The following is a 22,373-nucleotide window of genomic DNA, read 5'->3' on the forward strand; positions in this document are numbered from 1 at the left end:
TGACACCAAAAAAGACGCTTTTACATATGTAAAAATAGTGAATGATGTCGAAGATGTGTGGTCAAAGTTATGTCGATTTTTAATGTCAAACGAGGAAGCCAAAAAATTGTACCAGTGAATTGTATTTTAATTTATATTGGATTGAGGGCCATAAACCTACTTGTTTTCTTTTCAAAAGAATTTCCTTATTTTTTGTTTTTAACGTACCAAAAACTTTAAGTTTTTTTTTTTGTTGGTATGCTCAAAGCATGTACATCTGATATGTTAATTTAAAGAATTCCTGTATGTATTAATATCAACCATGTTTCCATATGAGTGCTTGTAAAGTTTGCAGAAATTGTAGTTTTTAAAAGTTGTAATTAAAAACAAATGTTACAATTTCTTACTCACCCTATCATTTTTTATTCCTATACTATATATATTTATAATATCATGAAAATGGTGATTTCACCAGACAAAATATTTGAAATTTTTAAGTTTTGTGTACATTTACTCAGCTGCCACTCATAATTCAACCTCATTAGAAAATGTCTTATTAATAGCTTAATAAATAAGTTACTCATCTTTTTGCATACATATTTCCTAGAAAATTAGATTACTTTTATCATTTTAAAAGTGTTTAAAAGGTAGTATTTAAGTTTGTGGTACAAATTATGCTAATTTAATGAAAAATATGTCTACTTACAAAAAAGTCAGGTTATCAAACCACTTCCAATGTCAGGTGGTGCAAGTGGTTAGCATGTCTGCCTCACAGCTCTTGAGGTCCTGAGTTCAAATCCAGGTCAGTTGGGATGAGCTCCAGCACCCTCTGCGACCCTAATGACGACAAAGCATTTCAGAAAATGAATTAAAAGTTCCAATATTCAAAAAATTCTAATAACAAGCTTTTTTTTTCATTAATTCTAAGCCCTATTCTGCTATATTACAAGAAATAAAAGATTAAAACATTAATTTTTGACCAATACATATAAAAAATACACTTTCTTAAATGTCTGTTAATAATTAAAAAGTATAAAGAAAGTATTACAACAATGTGAACATACCCAAGTGCCCAAAATCCCACCCAAGTTAATTTTTTTGGCTTTATGGCTACATTCTTCAACATTATTTTCTTAGCGCTTAAAACAATACCATCTAGCAATAGTTAAAATATTGAAACTTAATGCCGCCATGTCTGGGTTTTGAGGTCTTTTATAATTGAACACAGCAAAAATGTTTCAAGGAAAAATGTTCAATACAATAACGCGTAAAGCATATTATTTTTCAACGAAAAAAACATAAGAGCAGGAAAACAAAGTTCTTTTCCAGGTAAGGTCTGAGTCCAAGTCTGAGTCTAGGTCTATCTCAAGCCTATAAGACCATGTCCCTACCCTTGCCTGACCTCTCATGAGACCCTTGAGAAGACTAGGGCTAGCACCAGCTCATTTTGGAAACATGGTACACAACCAGAAGTCTATTTTCTAAGCGGACCGGCGGTGGGAACGCAGGCCGCGGTCCAAAAGACAGATTCCCACAGATCCATGATGGTGGCTGAGAAACCACCACAACTGTGATGTCAGCGTTCTCACACTAACTGCCGGCCTGTGGCCATTTCAAGGACTACTACTACAATACACGGGAAACGGAAAGAGAGAAAGAAACTTAGTTCGTGAAGCCAAGGTAGTTTTTCTCATCGATGTCGGGTCTATAGAGACCACTCAGTGTTACGACGGAAGGATTGGGTACTGCCGAGTTCCCACAGTGGAGCTCCTCTCCGTGGATTTGCCATTTATTGGACCCGGAGGATCTGCCAGAAGAGGCACTGGCAGAACAAAAACTAATCACGTTTAAGTAGTTTAAGTTTTGATCTATGTGTTTTATTTTGAAGGGATATGATTGGTCAATTGGGCACTCAAATGGGAAGCCGCCATTGACTTTTGATTGGACTTTGGGATAGGCACTGTCCTTAGGCAACCTAATATTGTTTTGGGGAAAAAGTTGACATACATTTTAGATATAATATTTAGATTTTTTTTATATAAATGGATTAAACGAACTAGATTAAAAGCCCTGAATATTCAGTTTTTTATGGATCTAAAACAATGTTTATTTTAGATTTTTTTAAATATATTTTTTGATTTTACTAAATGATTTTTGAGCTAAAACAGAAAAAAAAGATTTAAAAATGACAATTATTGGTTTAAAAAGGGAAAATCAGGAAATGTAATATACATCTATACTCCTCATTTGAATTTGATCCTAAAACAGAAAGTCGGCACTCATGATTTACTTTTCGGGCCACACAAAATGATGCGGCGGGCCAGATTTGGCCCCCGGGCCGCATCTTTCACACCAGTCCTCTAAACCATCTAAACATGTTGTCTACTAAAATCCTTTCTGTATAAAATGATTAATAATGTCATATTACATTTAAGAATTGTCAATTTAACTAAAATCGACATGAACACATCCGCCTCGCAGTTTTGAGATCAAGGGTTCAACCCCCGATGGGTTCTGACGTTTTCTCCAGGTACTTTAGCTCCGGCGCCCTTGTGACGACAACCGGAACGAAATATAAACAAAATGCATGACTATCCTTTAAGTTTTTTTGTTTGTTTTTTAATACCAATACTAATGTGAATATTGCCTCAATATGTGGTCATTCAAGCATAAAATTTCCAGGAACGCAAAACCAGAAAAGCTTGACTAAAACTCCTCAAACGATGATACGCCATTGGCCGAAAACCACCAAAAAATCCCACGGGTTAAAACCAAAAAAAAAAAAAAAATGTCTGATGGTATTTAAGATTGCTATGTTACAAAATGGCCACTAGGGTCTCTACCCCAATTACTCTCAAAAAGTACTTCATTGAGTACTTTAGATGAATCGGAACAGAACTTTGTCATTGTTGTTTTTTTTGGTTAAAAACAAGCTAAAATATGGTTTTACTAAAAAGCAGGTCAGATTCCCAGAAACAATACAGTTATTTCCCAGGCATAATCATGAGAAATGACATAATAATTGTCTTTTTTTGCTTTTTTACTCCCACAAAAAATAGGAAATGAGCGCCACGTGCTGCCAGACGTCTTTTAGCGTCTTGGCTAAAACGGCATGGAGGGAAAAAATATGAAATCCCAGAGGGAAGGGTCTCTCCTCACTTCCTGTTCGGGGCAGGGGAACATGTTAAATTGTGGTTCACATAAACAATGTTTCTATCTATCGCTCTATCTCACTGACGGTTTTCACGCAAGTGTGCGAGCAAATGAGAATGATTGTTAAAGTCTGTTTTTTTAAGTCACTTGGGATTGGCCAAGGGGCATATGTTAGCGTTCATACAGAAATGAAGAAGACTATTGGATGGATATCCGAAAATTTAACTCGATAACATGTGGGCCGGACTATTTTAGATATATTGGATTAAATGAACTGGATTATTCAGTTTTTTTTATAGGTATAATACAATGTTTATTTTATCTTATTTTATATATATTTTTAGATTTTACAAAATGATTTTTAAACTAAAAAAATTGATTCAGAAATTACAAGTTTAATTTGACTGGGCTTTTCCAGTGGAATTAGATATAATTTAGATTTTTTTTTATATAAATGGATTAAAAGAACTGAATTAAAAACCCTGAATATTCAGTTTTTTATAGATCTAAAAAAATGTTTATTTCATCTTTTTTTATATATTTTTAGATTTTACAAAAGAATTTTTGAACTAAAAACACAAATGTTTAAAAATTACAATTATTGATTTAAAAGGGGCAAAATCAGGAAATTTAATATAAATCTTTACTCTTCATTTTAATTTGATCCTAAGACAGACTCATAACTTACTTTTCCGGGCCACAAAAAATGACACTGCGGGCCAGATTTGGCCCCCGGGCCACCACTTTGACACCTGTATCTTAGTTGGGTAAATCGCTTCCAAGTCCTTTTCTAATAGAAAGACCCTCTTTATCTGACATTAGAAAAATCTGATCTGACATCTGTAGTACTGAAACAACCACAAACATAGGATACCTTCCTCCTATTTCCCTTCATTTGTGCCTGAGAGGCAAGTTGGAAGACCAAGTGAGAACATTTGTCCTATAGGGAGCCCTCATATTTTGTAATAATTGCTTTTTACGTGTGGAGATCTTAAGGCCAGATTGGCCAGAGAACAAAGAGAGCTGGGTAGGGGGCGGAAAACAAAGACGCTACATTGAAGGACTGTTAATGAGGGGATTTTCCAAAAAAGATGACAGTACACTGAGGGGGCGGATCAGAGGGCGACATGGGAGAGGTAAAGTAGGGAGAATCCATCACATCACAGCAGGAGGTGGAAAAAAAATCTTCTTGGGATTGAAGTAAACCTTAATTTATGACATAAGATGGGTAAAGTAATACTTTTACTTATGAAATTAATTGATTGTAGAAATTGGATTTTAGAGACACATTTTAAATGCTGTATTTCGTTCTATAATCCGCAAGATACGCCCAACTTAACCCTTTAAAAATGATAAAAATGTACCAATTTGGTATGAAAGGATTCATTTAGTTTAAAAACAATATTTTCTCTAATTTCTGCACAAACTAGGCATAAATTTGATTTTAAAATTGATTACATTTTGCAGATCTGGACTTTGGGTTGCCATTTTTCCAGCCCTGTCAATGTAAAACTCTTATATATATACTATATATTGTCAAATAAGTGTCATTCCATTCTGCTCTAGTCACACTATGTTATGCCAAACAGTGGCCTTTGCAAGTTTTCTTTTTGCGGTTTCTGGAAATACTCCCACTTTTCCGGCCTTACTCCAATTTTCTTTAAATACAACAGTAATTGGTTTGATTTCCTACCTACCTCCGGCCTGGTGAGTGTGAGTAGTGGATAGAGGGGGTTGGGTTGGGTTGCCAGAGCTATCGAAGGGTGGGGGGCCCGGGACACGCTTGGGTGGTAAAATAGTTTACAAGAATTGAGTGCCAGTGGCGCTATTACAGGTTTAGATGCTGTTTATGGGCAGCTACTGGAAGCCCGTCAATGGAAATGTCATGAAGAAGTGCAAAAGTAGGTCAATATTAGCAAAGACACAATACGTCAGAGGTTGGAATGACAGACTATGTGATGTAAATATGGTCACTTGGTGACAGCTATTCTAATTTAAGTGTGTTAGGTGGAATATTTGTTCTGGGGCGTAACTGGTTACTGTTGAAACCAGTACTTAGATATTAAACAGTAATCGGATATTAACCCATACCGTGATACTAAACAATACTGCGATATTAAAACAATACTGCGATATTAAAACAATACTGCGATATTAAAACAATACTGCGATATTAAAAAAATACTGCGATATTAAAAAAATACTGCGATATTAAAAAAATACTGCGATATTAAAAAAATACTGCGATACTAAAAAAATACTGCGATATTAAAAAAATACTGCGATATTAAAAAAATCCTGCGATATTAAAAAAATACTGCAATACTAAACAATACTGCGATACTAAAAAAATACTGCGATACTAAAAAAAATACTGCTATACTAAACAAAATACTGCTATACTAAAAAAATACTGCCATACTAAAAAAATACTGCCATACTAAAAAAATACTGCCATACTAAAAAAATACTGCGATACTAAAAAAGTACTGCCATACTAAAAAAGTACTGCCATACTAAAAAATACTGCCATACTAAAAAAAGTACTGCCATACTAAAAAAATACTGCCATACTAAAAAATACTGCGATACTAAAAAATACTGCGATACTAAAAAATACTGCGATACTTAAAAATACTGGGATATTAAACAGTACTTAGATATTAAACAGTACTTAGATATTAAACAGTACTTAGATATTAAACAGTACTTAGATATTAAACAGTACTTAGATATTAAACAGTACTTAGATATTAAACAGTACTTAGATATTAAACTCTCTCTCATGAATATAATTTTGAGAGCTGGTTTCAACAGTAATCTCTCTGTCACCATTTGACTGGGAACCAAAATGGACCAAAAGACCGGCGACCAAACGTCCAAGCAACGTCCTGGAGTGCCACAGATAAATAAAGTCCGTCTGTCCAGATGGTAGTGGTGATAAACTAAGAAAACTGGAAAATCTCAGCAAGAATTAAAAAAAACTGCTACTGGACTACTATGGACCCCAACTTTTCCACTTGATTCCCTGGTCTGACATAACCACAATTCGAGAACCGCTAAGTCTGTGGTGATTTTCAACACCCTGCACACCCTCCCAGGACCTGAACCAGAGACCCACACATGCTAGAAACCGAATCTGGATGTTGAAATGTCTCAGTCCAAGGTACACGTTTTTTTCTTGTGTTACTGTAAGCAACCGCAATAGAGGCCAAGGCAGCTTTTTACCATCCAAGTGTAGACAGGGCTTTCCCGGCAAGTGACAGTCCTCTCGGTGGAAAAATATGGTAACTAGAAATTTTGATGGATTACAGAGACACTGCCGCATTAAAGACAGACGCAGGGTCGGAAAACAGAGCGTATCCGGGGAGAATTGGCATTTGGTGGGTAAAACTAGGCACTCAAGACAAGGAGTCTAATTACGTAACCTAGTTGTGAGCTTGAAGGATGTCAGATCGATTGCTAATGAACTTACTGGTTGTCGTTGGGGTCAAAAGGTCACGAAAAAGTTACTTTGCAAAAAATTGTTGTCTTGAGAAAAGTCTAAGTCAGTCTAATTCATCCCTGCCCTGCATGTTATTTATCAATTATTATTTATTGTTTGTTTGATATTATTTGTGCACTTCCCTACTTTATTTTTTTATGTTGTGACTATTTATACTCTATTATTTATTACTTATGGATTATTTGCCTGTTTATTATTTGTGCACTTGCCTAATTATGATTTGATTACTTATGTTGACTATTTATTTATTAAATTTATACTATTAATATTTGTTACTTAATTATTGATTATTTATGGATTATTTGTTTTTTATTTGTGCACTTTCCAACTTATGTTGTGATTACTTATTATGTTGACTACCTATTTATTTCATATTTATACTAGTATTATTTTACATAATTATTGATTATTTGTCTGTTTGTTATTGAAATGTGTTTATAGTACTCATATAATGACAATAAAAACATTAAATTCAATTCAATTAGAGAACTCTAGACTTTCCTGTTGCAAATATGCCAACAGTACAAATGCTGTATATAAAGTATCTATTAAAGTATTCACTAAAATGAGACCTCCTACTAACATCATAGAAACAATGCAAAGCAATGTCAATACACAATGCTTACTGAAGCCATGTTGGTTATTAAAACAATTGAAAAACAAAGCATCTAAATTGCTACTCACGTAAAATGCTGACTCTCAGAAGTAACAAATGCACCGGGGTTTCATCCATGTCCTTTTGGTCCGATCCCTAAAATATCCTGATGAAAAAAAGCAAACAATTCTAAAGGAAAAGTGGGCAAACTATTCCACAAAAAATGTGCTTTCATTCCAACCTCTATGGAAGAAATGTGGTATCATTGCAGTGCAATCAGTGAATTGCAGTCAGGTGCTTCTTGTTTCAGCAGCAATCTAATTGGCTAAAAACGTCTATGCTGGTTTGGTTGGAACAAAAACCTGCACCCAAAACAGTCCTTGAGGACTGGACTATCCACCAATAACAATAATAACAACAATATACAAGTGTATAGTAAAATTACAGTTGAATTAATTTGCAGCTAATCAAAGCAGAGCCTTTCATTCCCTTTAAATATGGTGTAAAGATGGTCTAAAGTAATTGTAAAGGAGTTTAAATGTTGTTGAAATAAATTGAAAAGATTTTTTTAATGATATAAATTTATGAAATGAGTTTTTTGGTAGATTATTATGTGGAGAATATCATATAGCAGCATGTGAAAGCCAGACCGACTCAATAATTACAGTGATTTGAAACAGTGAAACCACAGTGCTGCTCCCTGCAAAAAAGGCAAAAGAGTGGGATGCACACACACACACACACACACACACACACACACACACACACACACATCCTTTATAAAAACAAGATGGTTTTGGAAAGAGATCCAGGCAGCCGTTCAAAAAACAAAAGAAATCTCCCTAATTTTGACCCTATAAAAGAGGACATATGTGCCAACATATCAACATCAATGTAAAAAGGCACCAACTTTACACCACAAATATCAAATTGAATAAGTAGAAAAATGGCATCATCATAAGAAATTATAACTATGGGGAGGAAAAAAATGTACTGCCAAATTTTAGAGAGAATGCAGTACTACTTAACTGACACTAGATGTTTTACACCAGGTGTCAAAGTGGCGGCCCGGGGGCCAAATCTGGTCCACCGCATCATTTTGTGTGGCCCGGGTAAGTAAATCATGAGTGCAGACTTTCTGTTTTAGGATCAAATAAAAATGAAGAGTATAGATGTATATTAAATTTCCTTATTTCCCCCCTTTTAAATCAATGTCATTAAAAATGGAAATGAGCTTTTATGCGCCTTCAAATAGATGGCGCCCTAAGCAGTTGCGCACATTGGCAAAAACCGGCCCAGAATAGACCACTTATTCCAATTACCTTATTTTTCTTTCCTCAATATGTTTTTTCAACATGGGGACACTAACTTTTTCCTTCCATCGACATAACATCCCAACTTCATTGGAATTGCAGATTACATAACAACACAGTTTCTACCATTCCAGAGAATTTTGGGTCCAGGAACACACAAATGTCCATTTTCCACCCACGCACGTGTCAGTCATTCTTAACTCAACAAAGATATTCACCGCAGGCTCGATATGTAACCTCAGAAACCTAATCTGCCAGGTAAAGTTAAAGAAATGGGCGTGGCTTCCAACCCTTGCCAAGTCTTTAATGTCAAACAGCTTTCCCGTCAGAGACAAAATAAAACAGGCGGCTTTTGTACACTCACAAAGAGACTAAACAATCCCCAACGTGATGTCACCAAGTGTCTTACAAGCGTACGGTTGACACGAGACTTTAAAAGATGTCTTTTATGGACGTGGGACTTTGAAGCTATACCACCCACATGTCTTTTTGTCCCCCCCTTTCAAAGACAAACGTCTTCGCGCTTGCTTCTCGGTTAAGTGCTGACAGCTGAAAGGACGCGGAGCCAAAACAAAAACAAAAAAACGGCAAGATTACGTGGTTTCTTGCGCCCTCTAGAGGAAATATGGTGTACTGCGGTAGCTTTGAATGTTCGGAGTTAACCGCAGCTCCGCCACAGGGTGGAACTACAAGATCGGCACGGGGTGAGTGGCCAGTCGGGGTGGGGGCAAAGCAGCCCAAGGGGGTCTACCACAGCCCCTATCTATCTCTCTACCACAGTAGCCACCAAGCCCCTGAGAGGGAAAGCCACCCCACCACATTTTAATGAGGGTTAAAATAAACAATGTGAGCCCACAAAAGCCACCCTGACTGGTTGACTGTAGGCCCGATAAGCGGGGCTTTTACTCGGTGGTTTGGGAGTCGATGCGACACCAAAAAGATCAGACCGCTAGAATTGGGAAGGGTTAAATCAGGGGTGTTCAATTCGAGTTGGGTTGGCGGGCCGTTTTCGTGACGGGGAGATTTCGAGGGGGTCGGATGGGCCTATTTTTGGGGCAAAAGTGATAGTGGGTTTGGGGGCATTTCTGGGTTAGTTTGTGGTAGGTTTTGGGGTCATTTCTGGGTTTGTTTGTGGTGCATTTTGGTGGCATTTCTGGGTTAGTTTCTGGTAGGTTTTGGAGGCATTTCTGGGTTAGTTTTTGGTAGCTTTTGGGGGTGTTTCTGGGTTAGTTTGTGGTAGGTTTTGGGGGCATTTCTGGATTTACTTTCTGGTAGGTTTTGGGGCATTTCTGGTAGGTTTTGGGGGCATTTTTAACTAATTCAGCACCATTTTGTTAGACTACGAATAGTAAAGTGCAATTTTGATCACAAAACTTTCACTTAATGGCGCCCGAATAGAAAAAAATCAAAATTACTGCGCCACTGGGTGGTCCGATAGATAATTTGGTCTACGAAATTACATTGTTTATTACCGAAAAGTAAAATTGGGGTGTTTTTCTTAAGCGCGCCCACCAAAAAAATAAAACAAGCTATAAAACACATACGCCATTGATTCTAGTCTTGACAGCAGATGCTGAAACTCTGACATTAAGAACATTTGAAATGATTTTAAGAGCTTAAAAAACGTAAAAGTATTCTCAGGTTTCGTACTTTCCACCAACGTGCCACTCCGAATTACCCGAGGCGCCCTGATGTGTCGTGCCGAGCTATCAAAGCGTTATTTATGACTTCTATAGGCTCACTAGACAAAAGCCTTCTGTGGCGGCCAAGAAATACATTATGATTGATGGCTTAATGACAGCAAGTATGATTTTAAGGTATTTGAAAGAAAAATACACCTTTGCTGGAGGTTCAGGGCAGGCAGGCCTTCCTTCGCACTCTTCTAACCAGCTGCAGATGAAAACTTTAGAACAGTGATGCCAATGTAACTCACGTCTGAAGGCTAACATTTCCGAAAGGGCCAAAAAAAGGACACCGTGTGCATTGTGTTGCAAAAAAATGCTCTCGGGCTATCGGAGTACACATTTAGAACAGAGTTTAGTAAAATAGTTGGATTTGTTCTATCCTGAAAAAAAAACCTGAATTGGTTGCCGGCCAATCGCATAGTTTAAACCACAGGTGTTAAAGTGGCGGTCCTAGGGCCAAATCTGGGCCGCCACATTATTGTGTGCGGTCCAAGAAAGTGCCGACTTTCTAAGTTATGATTAAATTCAAATGTAGAATATAAATTCATCGTGAATATTAAATCAATAATTGCAATTACATTTTTTTTGTTCCAAATTGTATTTTTTCATTTTGTTGTGTTTTTAGTTTAAAATGTTCTTTTTAAAAAATCTCAAATGTTTCTTCTTTACCCTTTTTTGAATAAACAGATTTTAAAAACACAATATTTACTTTTTGTTTTTTGAATAAAAAAAACTAAATGTTAAAACAATTGTTATATTTGTCTCTTTTCTGATTAAAAAAATTGTAAATAAATGTAGTAGAAAAATCCACTACAAGAGAAAATTAGTGCTTAAGAGGCTCAAAGAGAAGATTTGTACTAATTTTAATCTCCCAAAAATAATCTATATCGCTCAGCACAATCAAAAAAACCTGTCAATTCTACATATTAATTAATTTTGTCAGCCTAGTTGCCCACCACAAAAAATGGGTTCTAAATGTAAGCATATCAAATGAGCATAGTCCATATGTAAAGATTTTTTGTGCACTTTGCAGGCCTAAAACTGAACCAGACTATCACAGTGTGTACCCTTGAACTAGCCACTTCAACAGTGTAAATATTTAACCAGCTGTATAAATGTATTGTATAAAAAAGAACCTGCAAAGTGCAAAAATGCAGCTGTGCAGAAGGGGAAAAAATATATATAAATGCCATGAGGAAAAATGTTCCACTGTCTTAATGGGGAGGGGATTATGGTTATAAAAATATGAATTGGAGATATATTAAATAAAAATGGATGTTTAGAGCACAAAAAAACAATAAAAATGCATATATTATTAAGGTGTTAACCATTTTTCAGGCCAGAAAAACACTCATAACTAAGAGAAATTTAGCATACAATTAGCCTAGCATGCATTTTTTTTCATAGTGGGAGTGGCCTAAAGTTTTAACGGAGTTTTAAGTGTGTTTTGTGTGTGTGATGTAATTCTTGTATCTAATTGTATATAGTGGAAAGGCAATAAAACTGTCAATTACAAGTTTATTTAAATTTGGTGTTTAGGGTGAAAAATATGAACGAAAACAAGACAGATTTGATATTATATATCGACGCAATGGCAAAGGTATGTCGATTTTAAAATGATCCTGCTGCAATAAGCAAAGCAGAGATGAAATGTCATCTAAAATATCAATCTGTCCCATTTCATCAAACCGAGACCGTGAAATGTATGAAATATACACAAGAAAAATATTTACAATTCCTTGAAGCAAAATGTGACTCCTCACCAAAACATGAAAAAAGTGGTAGAAAACTTTCATTATAATCGCGCTATGCTAAAGCACTTTTTTTTTTTAGCTATTTGCTACTTTAAAGTAGACAAAAAAATGGTTTTGATGCTTGATTTTGTTTTGATTTGATTTAACGGATAACTTAAACATTGATTTTTATACTAAACCGTTAATTTTTTGCTACTCAAGCTTCGATTTGGAAACGGGTTAAACAGAATCCTATTTGGCATCGTCATTTCCACGGTAACTCACACCAGGCAAGATATGGTTTTAGGCTACATATGAAATAAAGATATTAGACCTTAAATTCTTAGTCTGTAAAAAAGGTAGGAATACTTCCACCTGATTGGCTATCAGTTATCTACAGTACCTGAAAAATGACGAGATCTTATTTCACCAATCCAGGTTTGGATTTGCCTCTGTCAAAAATACTGAAAAATGAACATGTGACGAGTCGAAAGACTGAGAAAAAAAAAAGCTTCTTAGAGTTCATTTTTGTTTTTTGGGGTGGCAAAGGTCACTTAATCCCGACCTTTGATAAGCACTTGTTAAGAATCGGCCGGTTTCCTCACTTGACAAATCATCGGCAAATCAAAGGATACAAAAGGTGATGATTTCAGAATGATCTACTCGCTTTCACGAGGATGAAAAAGATATGTTGAGTTTTTTTTTCTTCTTTTTCTCGTCTTAGCGTTTCGGTTAGTCCACGTGAAGGGTGGAGCTTAGTTGACCAGCCTCTTAGCTACATCTTGGTACGCAATTTCGATTTCTTTGTCGCTGGGGCAGGTGTTGGTGAACTCTTCACGAGTATAGGCATTATTTAAATACTTCCAGATAGCCGTCATTTCCTTGGGGATGTCAAAACCTCGATATTTCTTGGCCACCACCTGAAAAAAGTACAGGTTTTAATATCAGAAGATAAGAAGGAATGTTCCTTCTCGTCTTCTCTGCGCAGCAGCCATCATATGGCGCGTAGTAAATAAAATCCAAACTTGTTTTTTGCTCTTTTCCCCATGATGGCGCCGTTTAGGAGGCAGCCAGTAGCAGTAGCTCTGTCCACTCTCATGTTTTTTTGTGTTTTAAAGCATGTTTTAAATGACTTTACCTCAACATTTAAAGTGGTAGATACCTTGACAATATGAAGCTTTGGTAGCAAATTGCAGTCAGCTAGGGTCATTTCTTCGCCATCCAAAAACTTGCGCTGGGAGACCTTGACGTCCTCCATGCTGTTGTGATCGATCTCATCGGGTAAAGGTGAGCGGAGATATTCGTCTAGTTTCTGCAAAGTCCTCAGCAGTTGGCGCTCTAGTCCTGCATGGAATTGTGGGTCAAAGAGTGCTTCAAGGTTGGGGATATATTCATCAACCACACGATGGAGGCATTTCATCAAGTGAACAGTGTAGAAAAATATGCTGCTTCACCTAAAAAAAAAGTGTTTTTTACCTTCATTTGTATCTGGTTTGGAGTTCTTAATGAAGGCTGAAAACTTGGCAAATATATCCATACCAGCTGTGTTTGACTCGGGGTGTCTGGCGCCAAGTTTGAGGTACCTGAAATATATACAGGGATTAGAAATAGTGTCCAATTTTGGTCAAAGTTTGGTTAACAGCCATATTCATGCTAACTATATCTTATAGTGGGTTGGATCCGTTTATTTTTGGCCCAAAAAAGTTAACTTACTGGGGAATGGAACTGAAAAAATGAGCATCCAAAGTGAATTGGAGATTTATAGTTGCCAATTAGATCATTTTTGTGTCACGTTTTTGTCATTTCAAGGTATTTAAAGACATTTTTTCTTGTGAATTTGGATTAGTTATTTTTTGGGGGGCAATTTTTGGGATGATTTGTGTTCATTTGTTGCTTTTGGTAGATTTTAGGAGGTTCCAGGTTAATTTCTGTTGGTTTTTGGGCAATATTAAGGCTCCTTGTTAATGGAAAAGCTCCAAAAAATGCTCACTTGGGTGGGCAGAGAATGTCCTCGAGAAATTCCTCGATCTTATTAACGTCTGTTTTGACCTCGCCGTTGAAGGTGACGAAGGGAGGATGTGTACCTGGTGCAAGGTTTTGCAGATCTGCAGGCTTCCTGAAAGATACGCAAAAAAGATTTGAGGTGAAGATTAAAAACCCAAACCATCTGCTTTGTTGATAGGACCCTGACATTTGCAAATCGACACTCCTATGAATACAATGTGACCATTTGAATGGTCTTCAGAAAACAGGTTACACTTTGTGACAATGGATCGAAAACAGATGTTTTTAACCACCTGGTCTTTCATTATTGAGTTTGTGAGTCTCTGTGACCTTCGCGCTCACATTTGCATTTCAAACCAGATGTCCTTGTTGGCAGATGACACTGACACGCAAACAAAAAAATGAGCATGTGTTGAATAATGAGTGTCTACACACACACACACACAGTCACATATTATATACTATATTGTCAAACACCCTGGAGAATAGACTAATAGCTCAAATTGAGGTAGAAAGTACAAAGCCTAAGATTTGTCACAAGGCCTCCATGAATACAAAAACAGGAAATAACTTCAACCCTGTGGCATGCAGTAGGGAAGTGCCACCCTTGGCCAATGATATCACGCTCCTTACTTCATTCTTTATACTAAATATTTCACAAAAACATGGGTCATTTCAGGCAATATTAATATATGTACACACATGTACACACATGTACACACATGTACACACATGTACACACAAGTACACATATGTACACACAAGTACACACATGTACACACATGTACACACATGTACACACATGTACACACATGTACACACATGTACACACGTGTACACACATATACATATATATACACACATGTACACACATGTATACATATATATATATATATATATATATATATATATATATATATATATATATATATATATATATATATATATATATATATATATATATATATATATATATATATATATATACATACACAAATATACATATATATACACAAATATACATATATATACACAAATATACATATATATACACAAATATACATATATATACACAAATATACATATATATATATATATACACACACACCCACACACAGTAAACAAGCCTTATTTTGAAATAATTTGCTACTTTGACAGTCAGTGAAAAACTTGTGTTCTCAAATGAGTTTTTAAAGAAAAATATGGCTATTTTATAATAGAGTTTTGTTACAGGAACTACTAAGTAACATCCTCCATTGCCTTTTACGTTACATGATTTGACTAAACTGTATTAAATGACACATCCCTCCCAGGGAGAAGCTAAGGTTGAGTGCACTCAATGCAAATTGCTGTGCAAATATCCCTTTACAGATCTTGGGTGTAAAACTACATCCAATTGTCCATACATTATTCAAAAGCCAAGAGTTATCAGATGCAACAATTACAATGGCCATTATGTCATTAGAAAATGGGAGGAATATTCTAATATTGTGTGATGATAGAAAATAAAAAATAAAAAACAATGAGTTAAATGGGCAGTGAGTGTGTTGAATCTGTTGCATTTTAAGAGCTTGGGTGCATGTTTTCCCACTTTTCTTCAGTCTGGGAAAGGGTCATGGGAACACCAAATAAACAGTGGGGAGGCAGTCATCATGTCAAGGGTGGGGCCACATCAAAGTATTTCAAAAGTCCCCAGATAACGGGGCAAAACACACCCATTAGACTCAACAAAATACTACTTTTCAGACTACAAATTGTTCTTCTTAGTTTTCTTGAATAACATTTGGTGGATGCAGCTTATAGTCAGAGTCTAATAATTTACAGGATGTATATTCTGGACTATAAGGCGCACTTTGTTCGACATCCAGTTTTTTTCTTCTGAAAAGCTCATGTTAACAGATGTTATTTAGCCTGTTGTTTTCCATTTTAGTATAGTTACATCAGTATTTGTCAGAAAAAGGGACGTACCTTTTGAGGTCCACGGTAGTGACATTGAAGACAACACCTTTAAGCCACAGAATCATAAACAGTCGTTGGGAGAAAGGACAGTTTCCGATACTCTCTCCATCGCTTCCGGCCTACAATAAACACAGAAAATTTAAATCAGAAACATGCTATTCATAATAAAAATACATCCCACAACATTATCTGCAATCATTTCAGTCCAAAATCTCTCATTTCCGCCACAGAATTAACACAAATCGAATATTGCAAAGACAATTTTCTCAAATATATGACTGGGCAAAACATAAAAAGGGAAGATTGATATTTTTTTTAACATAACCATGTTAATGAATAGCTAAATATAGAAAATATCAAAATTCAAATGTGTGTATGAATGGAAGACTTTGTTTGCAAATTCCTTTTTGGTGTGAACAGTCTGTCTGCTGTTGTCCTCTATTTAACACACACACACACACACACACACACACTTTTATCTGCCGGCTTCCATTGTACTGTCCCCTATGACACCTTTCACTCACAATTCAATACAACCCAGTTTTGCAAATGTATGAATGAAAGGTTGAACTTCCATTGCATTAACCATACACAAACAACTGTAAGTCCAATTTTTTGCAGAATTATCCTTCCTTGCAATTTACGCCTTAATTTTTTCACACTGTTTGCAAAGACCTTGTCATGTACTGATTTTAGACTATAGTTTTGCAACAAAAAAATTGTTTATATGTTACATTCACATGCACATTGTCAATGCTGCAAAAATAAGTGATCTTGACCATTACACAAATGAATCAAAATAGTGGCAATTCTATTTTTTTTGCAAAGCCAAGACCTCGTTAAAAAACCAAGAGCAGCTGATAATGACACTGTCCACTCCACGTTTTCTATATAAAGCTCTTATCGCAGCTGTGGTAGAATCGAATGAAGTTCTACTACTGAAGACAAATAGGGCAGATAGACAAGAAAATTATAGCAAATGGGGAAGCATTAAAAAAGGCAGATAGTACAAATTTGACAGGCAAGGAGGAATAATCAATACAACTTGGGAAGAACTAAGAAAGAGTCCTTAGAGGACGTTATTGCAGTTCTTGCAGTCCTCTCCCCTCATTCTGGGCCCCTCTGTTGAGTCTAGGGGGGTCTGGGTTTGCGATTGGACGGGAGGAGGGACAAACTATTCCACAAATGTCCTATTGGACCCGTCAAAGAAAGATCTTTGTTTACTTTATGTTATGATGTTGTTGGTCAGGTTGAACTTCAGAAAGCTGTGTTCTCATTTAGAAGACTTAAAAGTCAAATTTAAATCCCATAATCAATGTTCCCTCTGCAATTGCGCACTACTCGTCTTCTCTGCGCAGCAGCTATTATATGGCGTGCAGTAAATAAAATGTTTTTTTTTATTTTTATACTCCTTTCCCCATGATGGCGCTGTTTACGTGGCAGCCAGTGGTAGTAGCTCTGTCCACTCTTATGTTTTTTGTGTTTTACAGCATGTTTTACATGAAAAAATAGAGGGAATATTGACATGAACCTGCTTAGGGATGTTGTCTTTCTGCCCAGACCAACAAAAAAATTGAGGGAATATTGCCCATGATCCTTTGGGGGTAATTCAGATGAAGAAATAGGTAAGACCATTATATTGTGGATTGTGAAGGTATCAGAAAATAAATGGTAGGCCTTCCATCGAGGTTGCTCGGAAGATCTGAGCTTGGCTAAAAAAAAGCCTGACATTGAAAAAGAGCTCCTACAGAACATTCTATACAGAAACAACACAAAGCTGTTTTTGTTCGGGAGTTTCGGCACGTCACCATTCCGTTCCTGGCAGACTGTTGAAGTGAGGCTTTAGTTCAAACTCCAACAAAACGTGGAGACAAGACAAGACATTTGTTTGGAAGTCCTTTTAAAGTTCACAACTGGGAAGGAAGAAGATTTTTCCCTGAAGTAGAAGAAATAGGACTGGCTTTTGCCTATTGTTTGCCTAGAAAAGATCTGGCTGGGCAAGTATTGCAGACAGTTACATCATCCTTGACTAAAGTGTCTGATGTACAAAATAGGCAATATTTAAATGCGAGGCAACTCAAGACACGTCATGATTGCTAACAGTCTGACAAGCTTAGATCAACATTAGGAAAAGGATATGGCTACTGAATGGATGGAGAGTGTGAGTCATGCTTAAGCTTGCTCATTAGAAGTAAAAAAAAAAAAAGAATTGTACCAGGTTTTCTTTGTCAAACATGGTCATTAAGGGTCATAAAATACTAACCAGAATTGTGTTTAAAACTCGGATTCATGCATTTTTGTTTTTTGGATCATTTTACAAGGTTACCGGGTTTTTTGATATTGTTTTTTTGACTTTATGGATTCATAAAAATAAGTCAGGGATGAATAATAAGAGCAAAATTAATGTTTAACCTAGTTAGAACTTAAGTTACCGTTAAGTCTGAAAATGAGCAACGGTTACCCAGAATTTCTCAAAAAAAATCTTAAACTCAAGAGTTTTGATAGCACAATAACCCTAAAAAAATGGTATTTTATTCACTCATGAAACATTATGGACTTTATTGCCAAATAATATGAATTTTCTTCAATTTCATCTATAATTTCCCATGAAATTCAAAAACATGGACCTAAAAAGTTACTTAACTTCACTATCTTATCGACCTTCCATCTTCAATAAGAATTAAAAATCATTTTCAAAGCCTAATACAGACCACATTTTGGGCCTCAAAGTTGCAGAACAATGATGGCTTTTGAGCCAAGGGAAGGTCCACCCAAGTCTACGCTCACAGTCTAAATTTAGTAACTTGAAAAGCCAAGACCCCCCCAATTCCCTCCCCTTAGCCAACACACTTTATAGTCTAAAATTGGGTGGACGGCTCAACAAGTCCAGGCCACATTTTGACCGAATAAGGAGCTGAAAATGAAGTACTCAGCAGCTTTCATCTTTCGAGATATGACATGCAGTAGGGATTTCCATTTGGGACAAGCGCCTCAATAGCAATTACAAGAGCATACTTCTTCCCTTTTGCCTGAATTCTCTGCAAGCTCATAGATTTAGCATGGTAATAAATATTAAAAAGTGAATAATAGAAAATCAGAGTAGTAGTGCCTCTACTTATGAAATAGTCTGATTACAATGGGAAATCTTTGTTCCAAGATACAAAAGCAATTCAAGTTCCGAAAAGCAAAATATCCCCTAAAACGTTAATACACTTTTTGGCATTATGCATTTTATTTTGAAAGTAGCGCAATAGAATTGCTCTCCCTTTGACTAAATCCCTTCAATCACAATATGACATCACAGATTTCTAACACTGTTTTTTAAGTGTGTAAACTTAATCATTTTTAACTTTGGCAGCCAAAAAAGTGAATTCAAGAACAGTGGAATATTTGTTTTCAAATCCAAATTACAAAACCACTACTGCAAAACAATACATTTTGTATGTAGAGGTACATATTACAGTACAGTGGAATGTAGCCCATCTACAACTGACCTCAGAATTTATCCTATAATCTGGTACTAGAGACTATAATTTAGATTAGAATTAGAAAACTCCAAATTACACTAAAGTTTATTTCCTATCTCCACTTCAATAATGCATTAAGCACTTATGTCTGGATTAAATTGACCAATTATTCCATGGGAGTAATAATAGCCACAAAAGTTTTGACTAATGTTTACATTACTCAATGGAAAGCTCTTAACTTCTAGTTGAACACAGAACTACTGTGCCGAGGTACTTTAAAAAAAATCACTTGCAGTGGAAATTTTGAATGAGACGTCACTACATTATACGTTAATATCTTTTTCAAGGTCGACGTGGAACTGTCCAGCTGTAAATTTGGCTATCGTGTATACTTTTAACAACAAAATACTACATTCTTTTACTTACCAGGTACTGTATTTTCACGACTATAAGGCGCACTTAAAAGTCTTAAATTTTCTCCAAAATAGACAGTGTGCCTTATAATTCAGTGCGCCTTGTATTAGTGAAAATACAGTACATTAAATTGAAGCAGCAAGTACATCACAATATAATTCACCCATTGGGTCAACACCATAAAATAGTACTAGGATGTGTTGACAATTTCATGGTGTATGTCGCTTTAACTGTAGCTATTGAAAAGGGAGAGAGAATAAAACATATACATGATGAAAATGTTTATGGCTTCTAGTTAAAAACATTGAAATGATTTATAAGTAAGGCACAAATTGCAGTCATGCAAGACCAAGGTTATTATGTTTGCAGTAAAAAAGTATATCACAAGACTAAGTCACATGATCACACGTTGCAAACTGATACCAATTTATTTATCTTGTCTATTGTATGATCTTTTTTTGTTGTTGTATTTTCTAATATAGAAGCTGGTTGGACTTTTCGTCATTTTATTAATGCGGACACTGCATTTTAGCCAAGTTATTTCATCAAACAAACATGTAATTTAACCGTCTTACGCAATATAAGAGAGGAACAATGATTTTTATGTCCGGTGTTTTGTTTGAGCTTCCTATTGTCTGATTTTGCTTATTAGGTTTGTTTATATGATATCAAAATAAACGTTGTAATAAACTACTTCTTGAATCTTAATTTGAATCTATGCGAGTGGTATTTCCATGTGTTTTTCCGGGTACTTCCAATTTCTTCTCACATTGCCAAAATATGCTACTTAGTACATTAAGAGAATACTTTAAATAAAAAGTGAGAATGTGGACAACTTTTTTGCATGTCTAGTTAAATTGAGACCAATCCAAGGTGTACGTGGAAGTCATTTGGGATGTGTTCTAGTTACCCATAGAAATGAGGCCAATATGTATCCACAGTAACCCTAAGACACTGGTGTCAAAGTGGCGGCCCGGGGGCCAAATCTGGCCCGTTGCATCCTTTTGTGTGGCCCGGGAAAGTAAATCATCAAATTCTTTATCATTTTTAGTTCAAAAATCATCTTGTAAAATCGAAAAATATATCTAAAAAAGCTAAAATAAACAGTTTTAGATCTACAAAAAACTGAATATTCAGGGCTTTTAATCCAGTTCTTTTAATCCATAAAAAAAATCGAAATATTATATCTAAAATGGGAAAGGGATGATACTTTTTTATGACAGATTAGTCAAATAGTGCCCAGCCTTCCATCGCATATACAAGAAGAGTACACAGTCCAAGGAAGGAGGCGGAGAAGGAAATAGTTGGCCACATGATGTGTAAACTTGACCCATGGATGACATCATCTCTCCAGTAGACTCAGAGAGCAATGTTTTCCTACAAAGTCTTCCCCAACAAAAGCCACGATTTACATCAGCAACACTTTTTCCATACATTTGAACCTAATTGCAGTTGTAAATCCAATAAAAAACAGCCTAAATTAGGGTTAACAGTGATGTGTTATTCTCTCATAAAGCCTATGTTAGCCCATCTAAACACTTTCAATGCCATTAACGATAATAGACGTCCAATTGTGTTTTTTTTTGATGAATTTAATAAAGGATCGCCCATATTAATGAACATATACCTATGCCTAAAAATTCAAATATGTTAGTCCAGTTCAACATGACCACTGGCTTGTCATTGAACGCAGCATCCAATGCGCCAAACATTCAAATCCAGCCGCTCTGCTTAAGTAAACGCAAAAAAACAATGAAAAGTCGCGATTTCACTGAAAATGAAGGGAATTGTGCACATCATCGCCTTGAATAATTATAATCAAGCGCCACCAACAATGCAAGTTATTATGGAAACGGCACTCTTTGTTTGGAAAAGTGATGAATTCACCCCTAAATTTCAACATCTGATGGCATAGCCTCGTTACCCATAAGGGAGGTCAGACCATTCCATTATGTCACCGCGGGGGTGACCAATGTATGGCGCTCTAATTGCTGGAAGGCTCCACTAAAGCAGACAATAGCCGGTGGACATGGTGACGCTACCCCGAGAAATGGTTCCAGCCCACCACATGGCAAAAGGCTAACATCGCATTCATCCAGCGGTGGCGATCCCCCCCCAAAAAATCCCGATCCGAGCAGAGTCCAGTTGTTTTAAACCCATATATGATCCACAATTTGCGCGATCGGGAGCTTACCTTGACGAACAGCTCAATAACAGGCTCGTTGTCCGACTTGACGCCGTTCTGCGGTACCGACAGTGACATGGCGACCGCTACTTTCTTCGAAGTTTAGCTGGAAGGAGAAAGGACTTTTATTCAGATCTACCACGCCCGATGTAAACTGCCGATCTGGGGGACTTGCGGTCCACGCTGCACTTGGTCTGGCTGGAGAGCCGTCAGCGGCTGCTGGCGATTACAAAAGCCGATGAGATAGAGTGAGGCTGGGCTGGGTTGGGCTGGGCGCACTGTTGCGTTCTGGTGTCGATCGTCCGTCCGTCGGATTCGTTACGAGTTGGGATGACGTCACTGGAAAGCGATGAGTCCTCGGAAAAAAATGGGAAAGATTAG

General features: G+C 36.4%; 1 protein-coding gene and 1 long non-coding RNA gene across 2 annotated transcripts; both read right to left on the reverse strand.

Annotated features, from left to right (window-relative positions):
* Nucleotides 1–686: 686 nt before the first annotated feature.
* Nucleotides 687–9,610, reverse strand: LOC144206481 (uncharacterized). Its single transcript, XR_013328373.1, has 3 exons — nt 8,555–9,610; nt 7,322–7,594; nt 687–816 (listed from the first exon to the last, which is right to left on the reverse strand). It is a non-coding gene; the product is annotated as an uncharacterized LOC144206481 (long non-coding RNA).
* A 2,121-nt stretch (nt 9,611–11,731) lies between these two features.
* On the reverse strand, nt 11,732–22,322 carry clic4 (chloride intracellular channel 4). Its single transcript, XM_077731684.1, has 6 exons — nt 22,002–22,322; nt 15,936–16,045; nt 13,954–14,079; nt 13,440–13,546; nt 13,126–13,307; nt 11,732–12,883 (listed from the first exon to the last, which is right to left on the reverse strand). Exons 1-6 carry the CDS (start codon nt 22,068–22,070, stop codon nt 12,719–12,721), a joined length of 759 nt encoding a protein of 252 aa, XP_077587810.1. The 5' UTR covers nt 22,071–22,322; the 3' UTR covers nt 11,732–12,718.
* Between the last annotated feature and the right edge of the window lie 51 nt (nt 22,323–22,373).

The sequence above is a fragment of the Stigmatopora nigra genome, chromosome 13 (assembly GCF_051989575.1).
Source record: "Stigmatopora nigra isolate UIUO_SnigA chromosome 13, RoL_Snig_1.1, whole genome shotgun sequence".
NCBI lineage: Eukaryota > Metazoa > Chordata > Actinopteri > Syngnathiformes > Syngnathidae > Stigmatopora > Stigmatopora nigra.

Coding starts and splice junctions, on each gene's coding strand:
- clic4 (XM_077731684.1), bottom strand. CDS start 22,070: ATGTCACTGTCGGTACCGCAGAACGGCGTCAAGTCGGACAACGAGCCT. Junction 14,080..15,935: donor ACTACCGTGGACCTCAAAAG/GTACGTCCCTTT, acceptor CGTATCTTTCAG/GAAGCCTGCAGATCTGCAAA. Junction 12,884..13,125: donor CAAAGCTTCATATTGTCAAG/GTATCTACCACT, acceptor TACTTTTTTCAG/GTGGTGGCCAAGAAATATCG.